Source organism: Gobio gobio (genome assembly GCF_949357685.1).
Source record: "Gobio gobio genome assembly, chromosome: 8".
In the NCBI taxonomy this organism is placed as follows: domain Eukaryota; kingdom Metazoa; phylum Chordata; class Actinopteri; order Cypriniformes; family Gobionidae; genus Gobio; species Gobio gobio.
The window spans coordinates 26,361,472-26,375,968 of NC_137114.1; the positions used below are offsets into that span (position 1 = coordinate 26,361,472).

Genomic DNA, 14,497 nt, shown 5'->3' on the forward strand with positions numbered 1-14,497 from the left:
AAAGGCCAGTGAAATTGGCATGTGGAATTTTGCATGCCAAGCCATGCCACCAGACATACATAGCACTGGCATGCAATCATAGTTGCCAAGTCTGCTTATAATACGTGACTTTGGACTTATTTATTTTTTTGTTAAGTTGCGTTAATAAATCACAGGTTGGGGTTTTTTGGGCTTATTTTGAAAAATATGGTTGCTTGTTAGGAAAATCTGATAAGAAACTTTGGACCCACTTTATATTAGGTGGCCTTAACCACTATGTACTAAAATTTTAATAAAAAATTTGATACAATGCACTTATTGTATACATAAAAATTAAAAATTACCTGTATGTAATTAGGGGCTAAGCACCGAAGGTGTGAAGGCACCTATTGAAACCGTTAGATTTCTTATTATTCCGCCATTGAAGTCTATGGCAGCCCATAGAACCGTTTGCGGGAAAGTTATGAAATTTGGCGCACAGATAGAAGACTGGCCCAACATTAACTCCATCAATTTTGCCCTCTAGCGCCACCACCTGTCCAAAGTTTCACTCATGTTTATGCAAATAACTTTTGAACCCAAATGGCTAGAAACAAAATTATTTTTTCCTTCGATTCCTTGGCTCAATTTGATTCGATTGTATGGTGTCATTTCCGGTCATGAAAATTTTCCCGCATTTAGATTTTTCCGAAAAACCTACTTTTTCAAACTCCTCCTAGGCCGTTGCTCTGATTTTCACAAAAAATTAACCAGATCATTTTCAGACCATGTTGACAAAAAGTTATGGAATTCAAGTTGATTCGTCAAATAGTTTTTGATTAAGGCGCAAACTAATTTTACGTAGTGGTTGCAAAAATACATTTAAGGCTATATCTCTGCAACGCTTTACCATATTCAAACCAAACTTGGTACATGTCATCACAAACCTGAGGCAACATGCAGCGTTTTGGCGCAGCGCCACCTACTGGTCCGGAGACACAAAAAAATTGCTATTTTTGCTTATAACTTCTGAACCATTTGTCCAAAAATCATAAAAGTGGTCTCGTTAGATTTTGGCTGTCGGCCATATTGAATTATTTTATGAACACATGAACGGATTGTTATGAAACTCGGTATGGGTCAACAGCACGATGTCCTGAAGGAGCCTGAGAAGTTTTGAAACAGCACGACCTAGTGGAGAATTTTTTTTCCCAAACGCTTATAACTTTAGGTGTGATTGACTTATTTTCATAGGATTAACTTTTTTTGTCTCCTAAATCCTTGCCGAGTCCAACGATACCAGACTTGCCAGGTTTCGGGCTATGGTTTGTGCAGCGCGGTAATTTAGTGCTTTAAAAACTTTAGCTGATATCTTCGAAACCGCTAGTCCGATCGAGACGAAACCAGCGTTAGAAGTTCGAAAACATAGATCGATAGCTACACTCTAATGCCCAAATGTCAAAATATTGATAGTAAGGGGTAGTAAAATCCATTCAAATTCAGGTGTCAGTCATTTTTACATGTTTTTCATATAAGTGTCTATAACTCCAAATTAAAATGAGATATTTTCCCCAAAATTGACACACAGATGTATGGGCTCATTCCGAGGACATATAAAGATATGGTAGGATTGTGCCTCTTGGTGGTGCTCTAATAGAACAAAACATGAAATTCCCATAGACTACAATGCCTTTTTGCCTAAAATCATCTTTAAATGCTCATTGCTGCAGTTGGTCTAACCCTCCCAGCCATGTTGGCATGTCTTATTGGCTTGTTTGCGCTCGGCCCTGGTATTGCTGCTTGCAGCTATATTTAAAATTAGATTTGTATCTATCTATATTTGAATGTATCCATTAAGTATTTAAATAAAACAACAATAAACGGTGACTAAGCAGATTTTTATTAATATTATTTATTGATCTATTTATTGCATGCACACTTTCATACAGCAGACAGCAAAATAAAACCATAAAAATAAAATCTTACAAGTATGGGCTACACTCCCACTACTATGTACAAATGTATCTTTCATTTAAAATATGTTTTATTCCATAAATATCTCTATTTTGTCTTGTGGTATACCTTTGCATGCTTGGCCATTTCAATAGACAGAATTCTATCCTATAAAACTATACCATTTTATGATAATCAAAGCATGATGATCTTTCTTTTGAGAATATAAATAAATCTTCTAGGAGCAACAAAACAGTAGAAAGACATTAGTAAAATCAAACGCCCCCATAAATAAGTGCTGGATGACCCCTTTATGCATCCAGTCCTCTCTGACAGTAGCATTGCATTGTGATAGAGACATTCTGTCTGTGTGGATAAAAGCTGATGCAGGGAGTGAAAAGTCTTTTTAAACAATTTAAACAGCCATATTAACAACGGCTTTCGGCGTAATCTGAAATAATAATAAAAAACAAGAACAGAACATTTCTGTATCATCAAGTAGCCGAGAGCACTGAAGTTTCAAAACATTCTCTTTAATAAAGATGAAAAGTTTCACTTGGTGTGAGGCATTGCACATATTCCCATAGCATGTATAATTGTAGATGTGGGCAGGAGGATCCATTCATGGAGCTTTAGTATACCGTTGATGCCAGCAGTAGTAGAGGCCCCGTTTCAGAGGCAGGGGGCGGCCCCATACATACATAGTAGTGCAAAAAAGCCAAGGCGTCGACTTTTTCTGTCCCCTGTTGCATTTTTCCATTTCTATTTAAGCTACACATCCTGTCAGCTCTTAAGGAGAGCAGCGGAAGGACGGTAACGAGTGCTCTAGGGGAGAACAATGAAGGCAGCAGCATCTTCAGACAGGAGTGGTGGAAAGAAAGCCAATGCCTGATCCCTTACAGTTCGCCTCAAAGGCTGATGCCGGTCACGCTGGAGTCAGGAAGGAAGGCAGTGATGGCCCGGTAGCCCTGTGCCCGTCGAATCATGTCTCGGATCTCGCAGTTAAGCTCAGTGAGTCGGTTGCAGATCTCAGACAGGTCTTGTTTGGAACCGACCAGGGCAAAGGTTCCTGTCTGACCCAGAGTTTGGTGCCGGAAATAGATGTTGAGCAGAGTCTGGATCTCATTCTCAGAGCTGCTGCCGAAGATGTCACTTGGCCACATTTTCCTGAAAGATGTCATTATTTCAAATAATTAAAGAGCAAAGTACTGCATATAGCTCCAAATGCATTCATTTTTTCTTTGTGCCGATTCCTATAAATCTGCCCAATCAAAACCTGTATGCATTTCCTTGTTCTGTGGAACATAAAAGAAGATGTTGGTAACCAAACCATTTCGGTTCACACTGACTTCCATTGTATTGTTTGTCCATACAATGGAATTGAATGGGAACCAAAACTGTTCGGTTACTAGCATTCTTTAAAATATTTTTTGTGGTCTGCAGAAAGATATGCATACAGGTTTGGAATGACATGAGGGTGAGTAAACAATGATGGAATTTCCATTTTCCGGTGGACTATCCCTTCCTTAGTTCCATTATAAACAATAAGTTGTAGTAATTTTTAACGTTTACCTGCATTCCTGTATGTAACGGATGGCTCTAGAGAACTCGTTGGTTTTCAGGCTCTCTAGAATGGCCTGCACAGCAGCCTCAGAGGAGCTGTAGGGGGATTCAGCGGTGGGATCTATCCGTTCGGCTGCGGTCTCACTGGCCACTGAGGCTGCTGCTGCCCGCAGGTTACTCCTCAACTCACTCAACTCTCTGGACATATTCTGCAGCTAGAAGGGACAACAATTACACATAAATGACAATCAAATGTATTCTTTTGGAATTCTTCTTATTCTACAGTGGTGGTACCATAGTACAGTGATTATATCATATAGTACTGAATGCTTACTATATTCATGTATGATGGCATTTATATAGTACGCCAACAAAGTTCAAAGTACATTAACATGGTACATGTACAAAAAAACAAAAAAATGCGGATTGGTACATAGCGGATTGGTAACTAGTAAAAAAAGATAAACAAACACACTGAACAAAAATTGCTGGCTATCACCAGACCAAGCTCAATTTAAGATTGAACATTGGTCTGGGGAGTCTGCTATGTATTTCCTACTACACAAGAGACGTGATAAACAAGCATAAATTAAATGACTCTGTATGCAATTGGATAGTCCTTCAACCATTCAGACCACAAGAGGCGTTATCAACGGGCAACGACCCATCGGTTCTCTGGCCCTGTCCCAAATGGCACCCTAAATCCTCATGGTCTTCCTCCGAGTCCGCACTTTCAAGACGTAATGGCGCTTTGACTGCCGGGAAGAAGTCCGCTGCGTAACCCACACCAGTGCGGGCTCGGCAGAAGTGCGCATCGAGGGCGCATATCGACCTCAAAGGGGGCGCTCGCGAGCACCCTTCTGAGACCTAAAATTACAAATGGGACACCCTACGGTCTCGTGGACTTAACGGACGCGCACACGCAGCGGCTATTGTAAGCCCACAAGACCGAAAGTGCACATGAAGTGTGCCATTTGGGACAGGGCCTTAATCCGTCATCGTGTTAAACCCGCCAATAGTGCGCCAGGTGGATAAGCCAGTCTGTGATTGGTTTCCGCAAAAGTGTAACAGAAGCAGTAGAAATAAATGTACATGTTTCCAGACTGAGATCAGGCTGGGTTTACCCAGTCTAGCCCCGCATATGATATGCAAAAAAAAAAGAAACAATTATAATAATAATAATACAGATAGAAATTGAGGCCAGGAGTTTGTTCATTTATTAGTCAGTACCCGTGTGGACACATTATACTAATTTGTTTACTAATTTTAGTTAATTCTTGGCCATGTTGTACTTATTTATCCCTCCTTTTAATTTATTTTCTTAGTTTTGGACACAAATTTACAAAAACAATGGAACAAATTAGTACAATGTGGCCACAATTTAACTAAAACAAGCAAATGAATTAAGCCACGGGAGCAAATTCTTAACACACACACACACACACACACACGTCTTGTTCACCATCTTTGTGGAGACTCTCCATAGACGTAATGGTTTTTATACTGTACAAACTGTATATTCTATCCCCTTACGCTAACTCTACCCAATCACAGAAAACTTTCTGCATTTTTAAATTTTCAAAAAAACTCATTCTGTATGATTTATCAGCTTGTTTCCTCATGGGGACCTCAATTTAGGTGACATGTGACATGTGTCAGCTTGAAGCCCCCACCGGGATAGAAAACACTTAATGTGCAGGGCTCCATAGTATTTCATAAAGATTTACAAGCTAGACTTTTTCTATTCCAGTGAAATCAGACGAGGAGCTACTGAAGTACACTTACCTCTGGTACAGAGTTTATAGCGTGAACTTGGCCAATCAGTTTACAGTAAGACTGAAAAAGCAGCAGCAGTTGAAAGTGGAGTTTGTAGAGTCTTTGGCAAAGCTCCAGTTGCTGTGAACAAACATACATACATAGAATAAATACCAAAAATTGGTTTAAGAGGTCTCATAAGTTTCTTGGGATATAAGAAAGAAGTCTTCTACAGAACAGTAAGGGTCACTACAAACAGTTCTAGCATAGAAGACAAAACAAATCATTAACAAGGATACCAGCTTGTTAATGTTAGCAAAACAGTATTTTCATTTTACAAATATGAGACCTATGAAAGAAATCTGATATGACTTATAATATTTGGCAGTGCTCGTATAATATGGGTATTTGGAACAAGAGAAAAGGAAGATGTGTTGTTAAAAAAGATTGTTAAACTTACTGCAAGAGATTCCATTTGCTATAAAGCAGGCATTGCAAGACAAAAGGTGAGAAGTGAGAAGGAAGAGAAGTTTTGAATGTAGGGTGAAAACATGCAGCCCAGTGGCACTGACGATATAAAGCATGAGCAAACAACGGCTCCATCATGCATGAGCAGAAAAATGTAATGGACAAGCAGAGAAAGAAAAAAGGCTCACAACTTTGTCCTCTTATTTTTTATTTTTGCATGGGGACTGTGCTGGGTGACAAAACAAGACGCCAATTATTCTCAAATCCTAAATTGATTTTTTATTTGAGTATTTTATTAAGTATTTGAACTGGTCTTCTTTGTGGATCTCAAAAACAGTGGCCGGTTGAATAAACTGCTTCGACCAGTCTTAAAAGTTATTCAAATATTTTTTTTCTTCCAGAATGGTCCTAACTTTTTAAAGTCAGTTACATAAAAAGGTAGACTGGTTTAATTTGAATTGGAAAACTGGCTCCAGGTCTATATTAGATTATATTCAGGGTTTCTTCAAACTTCCTCAATGCCCAGCAGAGAATAACCCCCAAATCAAACATAAGAATGAGGGGCGCTGTTGTGAAGTAACACAACTTGCATTTGAAACAGGCGTAAAGTTAAAGAGCAGACAGATAGAAAAGAGATGTCACTCACAGAGCTATCACAGAACAATCGAAATGCAGAAAATATAAGAGGTACATTGAAATGGCATCTGAGACATTTGGGTCAACTGATCTCACTCATATCTCAGGACACAATGGACATTACAATGGCATCAATCAGTAGACAATGCAACCACACTAAAACATTCACATAGAGAATTACTGTATCTTTGCTTTAGGAAATAAAGACAGAAACACATGCACTGTGTGTGGTACACTGGTACGCTGCTGTATTAGGGTTGTGTCAGCTTTAGACAGCTGAACTGTTAGTTAAAGCTCTAGTTTGAACTTAAATAATAGAGAAATTCCTATAATCATTTTTTTTTTCCGGAATGGCAGACTAAATGTTATGATTTTGAAAAGGCAGAGTTTCATACCTTCTCCTCTGTTTCAGCGGGCTGATAGGTGATCACTCCATCGCCAGTGCATTTGGGGAAACTGGCCTTGCAGTTGCGGAGCCACTGGAAGAGTCATATGCATAGCAATAAGTTGAAGAGAACAAGCTGTAGCTTTTTTTTATTTATTACTTTTTTGTATACATCAAATAATTGCAGCCTTGGTGAGCATAAGATACTTCTTTCAAATATTAAAACAACATTAAATAGTTTTAAATCACTAAGATTTTAAAGGTTGCAAATGTTTACAATATTTTTCAGGATGGTTATAGTTCACCTTGACATTTTTACTTAACACCCCACAAAAATATATATATATATAATGATTCAAAATGTTATAGCATTTATCAAAGAAGATTTATTCTGAAGTTGTTGTCTGTATGAATTACATATACACCGATCAGACATAACATTACGACTAATATTGTGTTGGTCCCCCTTTTTACTGCCAAAACAGCCCTGACCCGTCGAGGCATGGACTCCACTAGACCCCTGAAGGTGTGCTGTGGTATCTGGCACCAAGATGTTAGCAGCAGATCATTTAAGTCCTGTAAGTTGCGAGGTGGGGCCTCCATGGATCGGACTTGTTTGTTCAGGAGATCCCACAGATGCTTGATTGGATTGAGCTCTGGGGAATTTGGAGGCCAACTCCTCAAACAATTCCTGAACCATTTTTGATTTGTGGCAGGGCGCATTATCCACATGGATGGCAGGACCCAAGGTTTCCCAGCAGAACATTGGCCAAAGCATCACACTGCGGTGGACAGGGGTCTGCATAGGCACACTGACTGGTCTGCAGCTATGCAGCCCCATACGCAACAAACTGCGATGCACTGTGAATTCTGACACCTTTCTATCAGAACCAGCATTAACTTCTTGAGCAATTTGAGCTACAGTAGCTCACCCGTTTTAATCGGACCACACGGGCCAGCCTTCGCTCCCCATATGCATTAATGAGCCCTGGCTGCCCATGACTCTGTCGCCGGTTCACCACTGTTCCTTCCTTGGACCACTTTATAGATACTGACCACTGCAGTCCAGGAACACCCCACAAGAGCTGCAGTTTTGGAGATGCTCTGACCCAGTCGTCTAGCCATCACAATCCTTACGCTTGCCCATTTTTCCTGCTTATAACACATCAACTTTGAGGGCAAAATGTTCACTTGCTGCCTAATATATCTCACCCGCTAACAGGTGCTGTGATGAAGAGATCATCAGTGTTATTCACTCCACCATGTTATGCATTAATGTTATGCCTGATCGGTGTATATACTGTATATATAACATTTATTTAACATAACTAGAAAATGACAAAAATATTGCTTTTGTAAAATAATGCTTGATTGAACATACTGATATGACTCCCTCCTTTTTGTTGTTGTAGGTCTCTAGATACTCCTGCAGCTCTAATACACTAAACTTCATCTTCTCCAAGAGGCCATAAGACACAATCTGAAACACATATTTAAGAGATAGAGATTTTGTAATATAAGTGCATTCCAAAATGGCATGCACACATACAAATTGCGAGTGAAAGTGTATAAACACTAAGGCTGGCACTTTATTAATATAGCACAGACATTCATATACAAACTCACAGTGTCTGCATCGACAAACAACGTGGGACATTCAGAGCAGGATGTCAGCATCTGGGACGACCTTACAAACTTTGTTCCAATTCCACGAAGACCATTGCCAAGGTAACCAGCAGCGTCACATGTCAAGGTGCAGAACTTGGTCTGTATACTCTGGAGGTTAGAACCAACATATCCTGTTTAATCTGGCGCAAACCAGCGTGTTGTCAGTATCAATAAATTATAATCAAAGACGCTGAAGGTCCTATAAAACTTTGGCACTACTTAGTTGTCAGCTTTGTGTGATGAACCAAAGAAAATCCAAGTAAATGAAAAAAAAAAAAAATCAAGATCATTTGACACTCTTGCCACTATTAGGATGCACCACATAAATACCAACCTAATAAAGACTATGAGTTACCTGAAAGAGTGAGGAGAAGACTTGGAAGGTGTAAACTGCACAGGAACCATCCGAGTCGGCCACCAACTGGTTGAGATGATTGCGCCAAGCCTCCTCTGCATCGTCGCACACAGTCGGCTGGAAGGCAGCCAGAATGGCGGAGAAAAATGGAGAAGGCGGAGGGGAGGAACGGGACTCTAGCAACAACTCTTCCTTTTCCTCCTCTGCCTGTTCCACAGAGCTATGCTGGTCTCCGAACCCACTGGAGGAAGTGAATCATGTGGTCAGTTTGACTTTTCCAGACTTTTCTACCAAGAATGAAACAGAATTATGCATGTTGAAAGATTGAACCTCACATACAGTACCTGGGTACACGGCTTATCTCGTCAATAAAGCAGTTGTCTTCCCTCTGGAGTGTGTCCCCTATCAGGATGTCAGAACAACTAAAGGTAGGCGGCGACTCGCAAATGCAGAGCGAGATATCGTTCTCATTAACAATGGCTTCCTCTTCATCAGCTGAATCCTCAGCCTAGTTTGGGACAGGAAGTAAGAAAAACTTAGTAAGTATGAAACATTTATGGCCAATGCAAATGCATTACAGATTAGTCACAGAATGAAAAAAAAAAAGCGGTGGCAACAAAAACTATAAATATTATTATGAAAATATCAGATTATGTGGCTTACTATCTCAGTCTGAGCAGTAAGATGAAATATAATGATCTTGGCCAAAACACAGAAGTTAATAAAAAAAAAAAAAAGCATCTGCCAAATGCATAAATGTAATAAAATATTGTATTATTTATAAACCTTTTATTAAACATACATACATGCATATACTGATATGCATAGAGCAGAAAGGGTAGCTAATGTAAAATAAAAATTAAATAATAAAAAAGATTACAAAAGACTGTTGACCAACTCTGTCTAATTTAGAAAAACAACATAATTTTAACAAATAGAATTCACTGACCTTTCAAAGCTAAAACTCTTCATGCTGAGAATCGTTTTTCTTTTGTGTGTGTTTTTTTTTTTTCCAATAATGTCAGATTCAGATATATTAAGAGACCTTTAAAAATTTTGACCAAAATCTGATTGGTCCGGTCTCATGTTTACAGCCACAGGCAATGGGTACACTCTCTTTATTTGCACCCCTAGCATTTAGCATGTGAGTGATGTTACAGCCTTGCCACCCACAGAGAAGCCATACACATTGCCCTAGTGGCTCACCCAGAGCCTCTCTCTGACTCTGAGACTGTGGTAGGCAGTGGTAGGCCTCAGAGACGAAAAGCAGTTAGCAGAGAAATGGTTAGCAGATAGAAACAGGAAGCTTTGAAGAGCAAGAATCCCTTGCATCTCCATGCTGCTGTGCACATTAATCTAATGCCCCATCCTAAAAAAAGTCTGTAATCGAAAAACAGAATCAGCCAACTACTACCTAAAATCAAAGCAGAGCCAGACAGCTAAAGCAAGCACAGAAAGAGATTATTCTTTTTCAGCCATGTTAACGGAAAAACTCTAGAACAGAGGTACGGTATGAGTAAGAATGTGTCTGCCCCCAAAGGTCAGCCATTTTGAAGCTCTTATTCACCCGATGGTTCGAACCCTCAGGTAGTGAGATCTCAAAGCTGGGCGTTGGGGTGGAAAGAGGAATTGTGTCAGCTTGAGTGTTGTCAAAGGAGATAGGCGGGGAGTCCATGGGGTTTAGTTCCTCAGTAGGAGACAAGCTGACATTCTGAAATGAGAAATAGAATTTATTTAGACATTACAGTATGGTGGCAGAGAGAGCTCAACACGCTGTGAGTATTTGCTGCAAATTTTTGTATTTGGTTGTGTTGTGAGTATTTGCAGCGTGTTTCTGTATTTGGTTGCGTTGTGAGTATTTGCAGTTCGTTTCTGTATTTGGTTGCGTCATGAGTATTTGCAGTACGTTTCTGTATTTGGTTGCATTGTGAGTATTTGCAGCATGTTTCTGTATTTGGTTGCGTCATGAGTATTTGCAGCATGTTTCTGTATTTGGTTGTGTCATGAGTATTTGCAGCATGTTTCTGTATTTGGTTGTGTCATGAGTATTTGCAGCATGTTTCTGTATTTGGTTGCGTTGTGAGTATTTGCAGCATGTTTCTGTATTTGGTTGCGTTGTGAGTATTTGCAGTACGTTTCTGTATTTGGTTTGCGTTGTGAGTATTTGCAGCATATTTCTGTATTTGGTTGCATTGTGATTATTTGCAGTGCATTTCTGTATTTGGTTGTGTTGTGAGTATTTGCAGCGTGTTTCTGTATTTGGTTGCATTGTGAGTATTTGCAGCATGTTTCTGTTTTTGGTTGCGTTGTGAGTATTTGCAGCTTGTTTCTGTATTTGGTTGCATTGTGAGTATTTGCAGCATGTTTCTGTTTTTGGTTGCATTGTGAGTATTTGCAGCATGTTTCTGTATTTGGTTGCATTGTGAGTATTTGCAGCATGTTTCTGTATTTGGTTGCATTGTGAGTATTTGCAGCATGTTTCTGTTTTTGGTTGCGTTGTGAGTATTTGCAGCATGTTTCTGTATTTGGTTGCATTGTGAGTATTTGCAGCATGTTTCTGTTTTTGGTTGCATTGTGAGTATTTGCAGCATGTTTCTGTATTTGGTTGCGTCGTGAGTATTTGCAGCATGTTTCTGTATTTGGTTGCATTGTGAGTATTTGCAGTGTATTTCTTTATTTGATTGTGTTGTGAGTATTTGCAGCGTGTTTCTGTATTTGGTTGCATTGTGAGTATTTGCAGCATGTTTCTGTATTTGGTTTCGTCATGAGTATTTGCAGCATGTTTCTGTGTTTGGTTGCATTGTGAGTATTTGCAGCATGTTTCTGTATTTGGTTGCGTTGTGAGTATTTGCAGCATGTTTCTGTATTTGGTTGCGTTGTGAGTATTTGCAGCATGTTTCTGTATTTGGTTGCATTGTGAGTTTGCAGCATGTTTCTGTATTTGGTTGCGTTGTGAGTATTTGCAGCATGTTTCTGTATTTGGTTGCGTCATGAGTATTTGCAGCATGTTTCTGTATTTGGTTTCGTCATGAGTATTTGCAGCATGTTTCTGTATTTGGTTTGCATCCAGAGTATTTGCAGCATGTTTCTGTATTTGGTTTGCGTCCTGAGTATTTGCAGCATGTTTCTGTATTTGGTTTGCGTCCTGAGTATTTGCAGCATGTTTCTGTATTTGGTTTGCGTCCTGAGTATTTGCAGCATGTTTCTGTATTTGGTTGCGTCGTGAGTATTTGCAGCAGTTGCAGTGTGTTGAGCTCCACCATTTTATAGACATAAAATTGACAAAAAAACCTATGGATGAAATCCTGGCTACATTATTTTCCACTGAATATTCTGTTTAAAGTCAGCACGAAACGGAAGTTGCGATAACATTTTCTTTCCTACTGTGACATATATTCGAGTGAAACAGTTTCTCGAACAAGAACAAAAGTAGGGTGGGACTTGATTTTGTCAGGAATTGACAGGATCATTGCAGATTGCTAATACTGTGATCTCATGTGAGTGACAGGTTGTCCCGCCCTCACCGCGGTGAACACAACATCAGAGAATTAGTAATAATGTTGCAAGATTTTAAATTCATGCTGATTTAGAGCATGAAATGCATTTTCTAGCACATTTAGCTTAGTCATCAACTTTAAACAGTTAATCAGAATGTAAAACAGTGTAAGAAAACCAAATTCAACATTACTAGCTGTGAGGCTGAGAGGATCTGGCTGGCTGTGAGAGACTCTTCCTCAGAAGACTCATCAGAATCATCATGGACGATTGGAAACAGGCTTGGTGAACTTCCTGAGAGCTGGCTGTCCTCCTCCATTGGCTGGGCTTCAGCCTGGTCCAGACTGTCAATGGAACGCCTCCGGGCACCCCAGTTAAAGCTGTCAACTGTCTCACCCTGTCAGAGAAAGAGTGGGAGAAATAAAGAGTCCTCTGAATGGGTATATTGCGCGCAACCATATTTCAAAATGGACACAGTCATAGGCTATGGCATGCTCTATATGTGAAGGTGCTCAGTCAGTGAGTTTGTTATATAAGGACATCTCAATATGTAAAGGATTAACACAGCAGTGAAACAACACTACAGAAATACATTTGTGTTCCAGTAGAGTAAGTAATAAAGTGCCTGAAGGCCATTTCCTTTGGAAGAGGCTCAAGTTATCACTGCAGACACATGCCTTGACATCAGAGTCAAGAGTCAACATCCACATTCCTACACAGATCCAGTGCAGGATTGAAACACTGAACTTGCTTAAAAACTGACCGTTAATGCAAAAAGTTGGGAGTATACTTTCAGTGCACAGTCATTTTAATTACTTTCTTTTATAATCATACTTGACAAATACAAAATGTTAATAATGAAGCAAAAGTTTTTGATACTATCACATCTAAGTTTGGAATGAATACATGATGGCTTCATAAACAGCCATGAAATAAAACTCTTCAAATGTACCCACAAAGAACAATTTATTTAAAAGGCTGAATCTGCCCTTTTAAGTGTCCCTGCGGCATTGCAGCCTCAGCAAATTTGTAGAATGACCTCAATGCACTGACTCTAATGATTTCATAAGACAGCCATGCTGTTGAAATGTTGAAATCTAATACAAACTGCACAAGGGGTGACAAAACGTTTTTAGACGTTACCCACCAATCATTCTTAACCTTTCTAAAATACACCATTGTTCAAAAGTTTGGGGTTTATAACATTTGTTTCTTTTTTTTTCTCTTATGGTCACCAAGGCTGAATTTTCAGCATCACTACACCAGACTTCAGTGTCACATGATCCTTCACAAATCATCTGATATGCTGATTTGCTGCTCAAGAATCATTTATTATTATCAATGTTATCAATGAAACGGTGACACATTTTTAATGAATAGAACATTCAAATGAACAGCATTTATTTCAAATATAATTTTTTTGTAATATTATAAATGTCCTTTTGATCAGATTCATGTGTCCTTGCTGAATAAAGTTATACTAATTTGTGTTGTTAACGTGTATTGTGACTGTACTGCATAAAAAGAGTAACCCAAAAAGGACTTACTGACCACAAACTTTTTAACAGTAGTGTGTTGTAAAGAAATAATTCATTAAAAAAATTATTAAATAAATTAAACTTTTGTTCATTTCTTCGATGAGGAAATGGTCAAAATCGTTTATGTTTTACATAACATTAAGTTTCTAGGCAGAATTATGGACATGCATCACAATATGGTGTTGTCCTATTGCACACAGCACAACACTGGAGGATTCCTGGGCTTACCTGCATCTCCTTGATTGCACAGACATAAACAAGGAGAGGAGATTGTATTACAAAGAGTTAAAGAAAGTTACAGTGGTATTGAGCATACAGTGCAACAGTTTATATCTGACTAATGCTTTGGAAAAGTTTCATGCACAGCATTGCTTTCCCAAAAGGTCCACTTTACTGTGAAGCTCGTCAAGTCAAAAGTCTTCGCAAGCAAGAGGGATCAGATCATTTTAGTAAAAAAAAATTAAATATGTTCTCACCTCTCCATCTTCCAGTTCTACGTCCAGGAAGTCAAAGTCCCTGAATACACGAAACTGCTGTTCAGAAGTGGTGTCATCCATGTTTTCTGTGTCCCGTGTGCCGTCCTCAGAGGACACCAGACTGGGCTGGTGCTCAATTAGGTCCAGTTCCCCACAAGATGAGAAAATCACCTGTGGGAAGTGCTTCAGTATGATTTCTGACATACTTTCTAACGTTTAATACTGGGTGGATAACATTTATGTCACT

At 39.2% G+C, this 14,497-nt stretch overlaps 1 protein-coding gene across 1 annotated transcript in view; it reads right to left on the reverse strand.

Annotated features, from left to right (window-relative positions):
• Nucleotides 1-1,837: 1,837 nt before the first annotated feature.
• The window catches only part of frya (furry homolog a), a 65,733-nt gene continuing 53,073 nt past the window's right edge, over nucleotides 1,838-14,497 (reverse strand). The window contains 11 exon segments of the mRNA XM_079824314.1: nucleotides 1,838-3,078; nucleotides 3,484-3,689; nucleotides 5,260-5,370; nucleotides 6,729-6,812; nucleotides 8,100-8,198; nucleotides 8,345-8,494; nucleotides 8,742-8,982; nucleotides 9,086-9,249; nucleotides 10,309-10,452; nucleotides 12,430-12,633; nucleotides 14,251-14,421. Coding sequence (XP_079680440.1) covers nucleotides 2,820-3,078; nucleotides 3,484-3,689; nucleotides 5,260-5,370; nucleotides 6,729-6,812; nucleotides 8,100-8,198; nucleotides 8,345-8,494; nucleotides 8,742-8,982; nucleotides 9,086-9,249; nucleotides 10,309-10,452; nucleotides 12,430-12,633; nucleotides 14,251-14,421 — 1,833 coding nt within the window. The 3' untranslated portion in view covers nucleotides 1,838-2,819.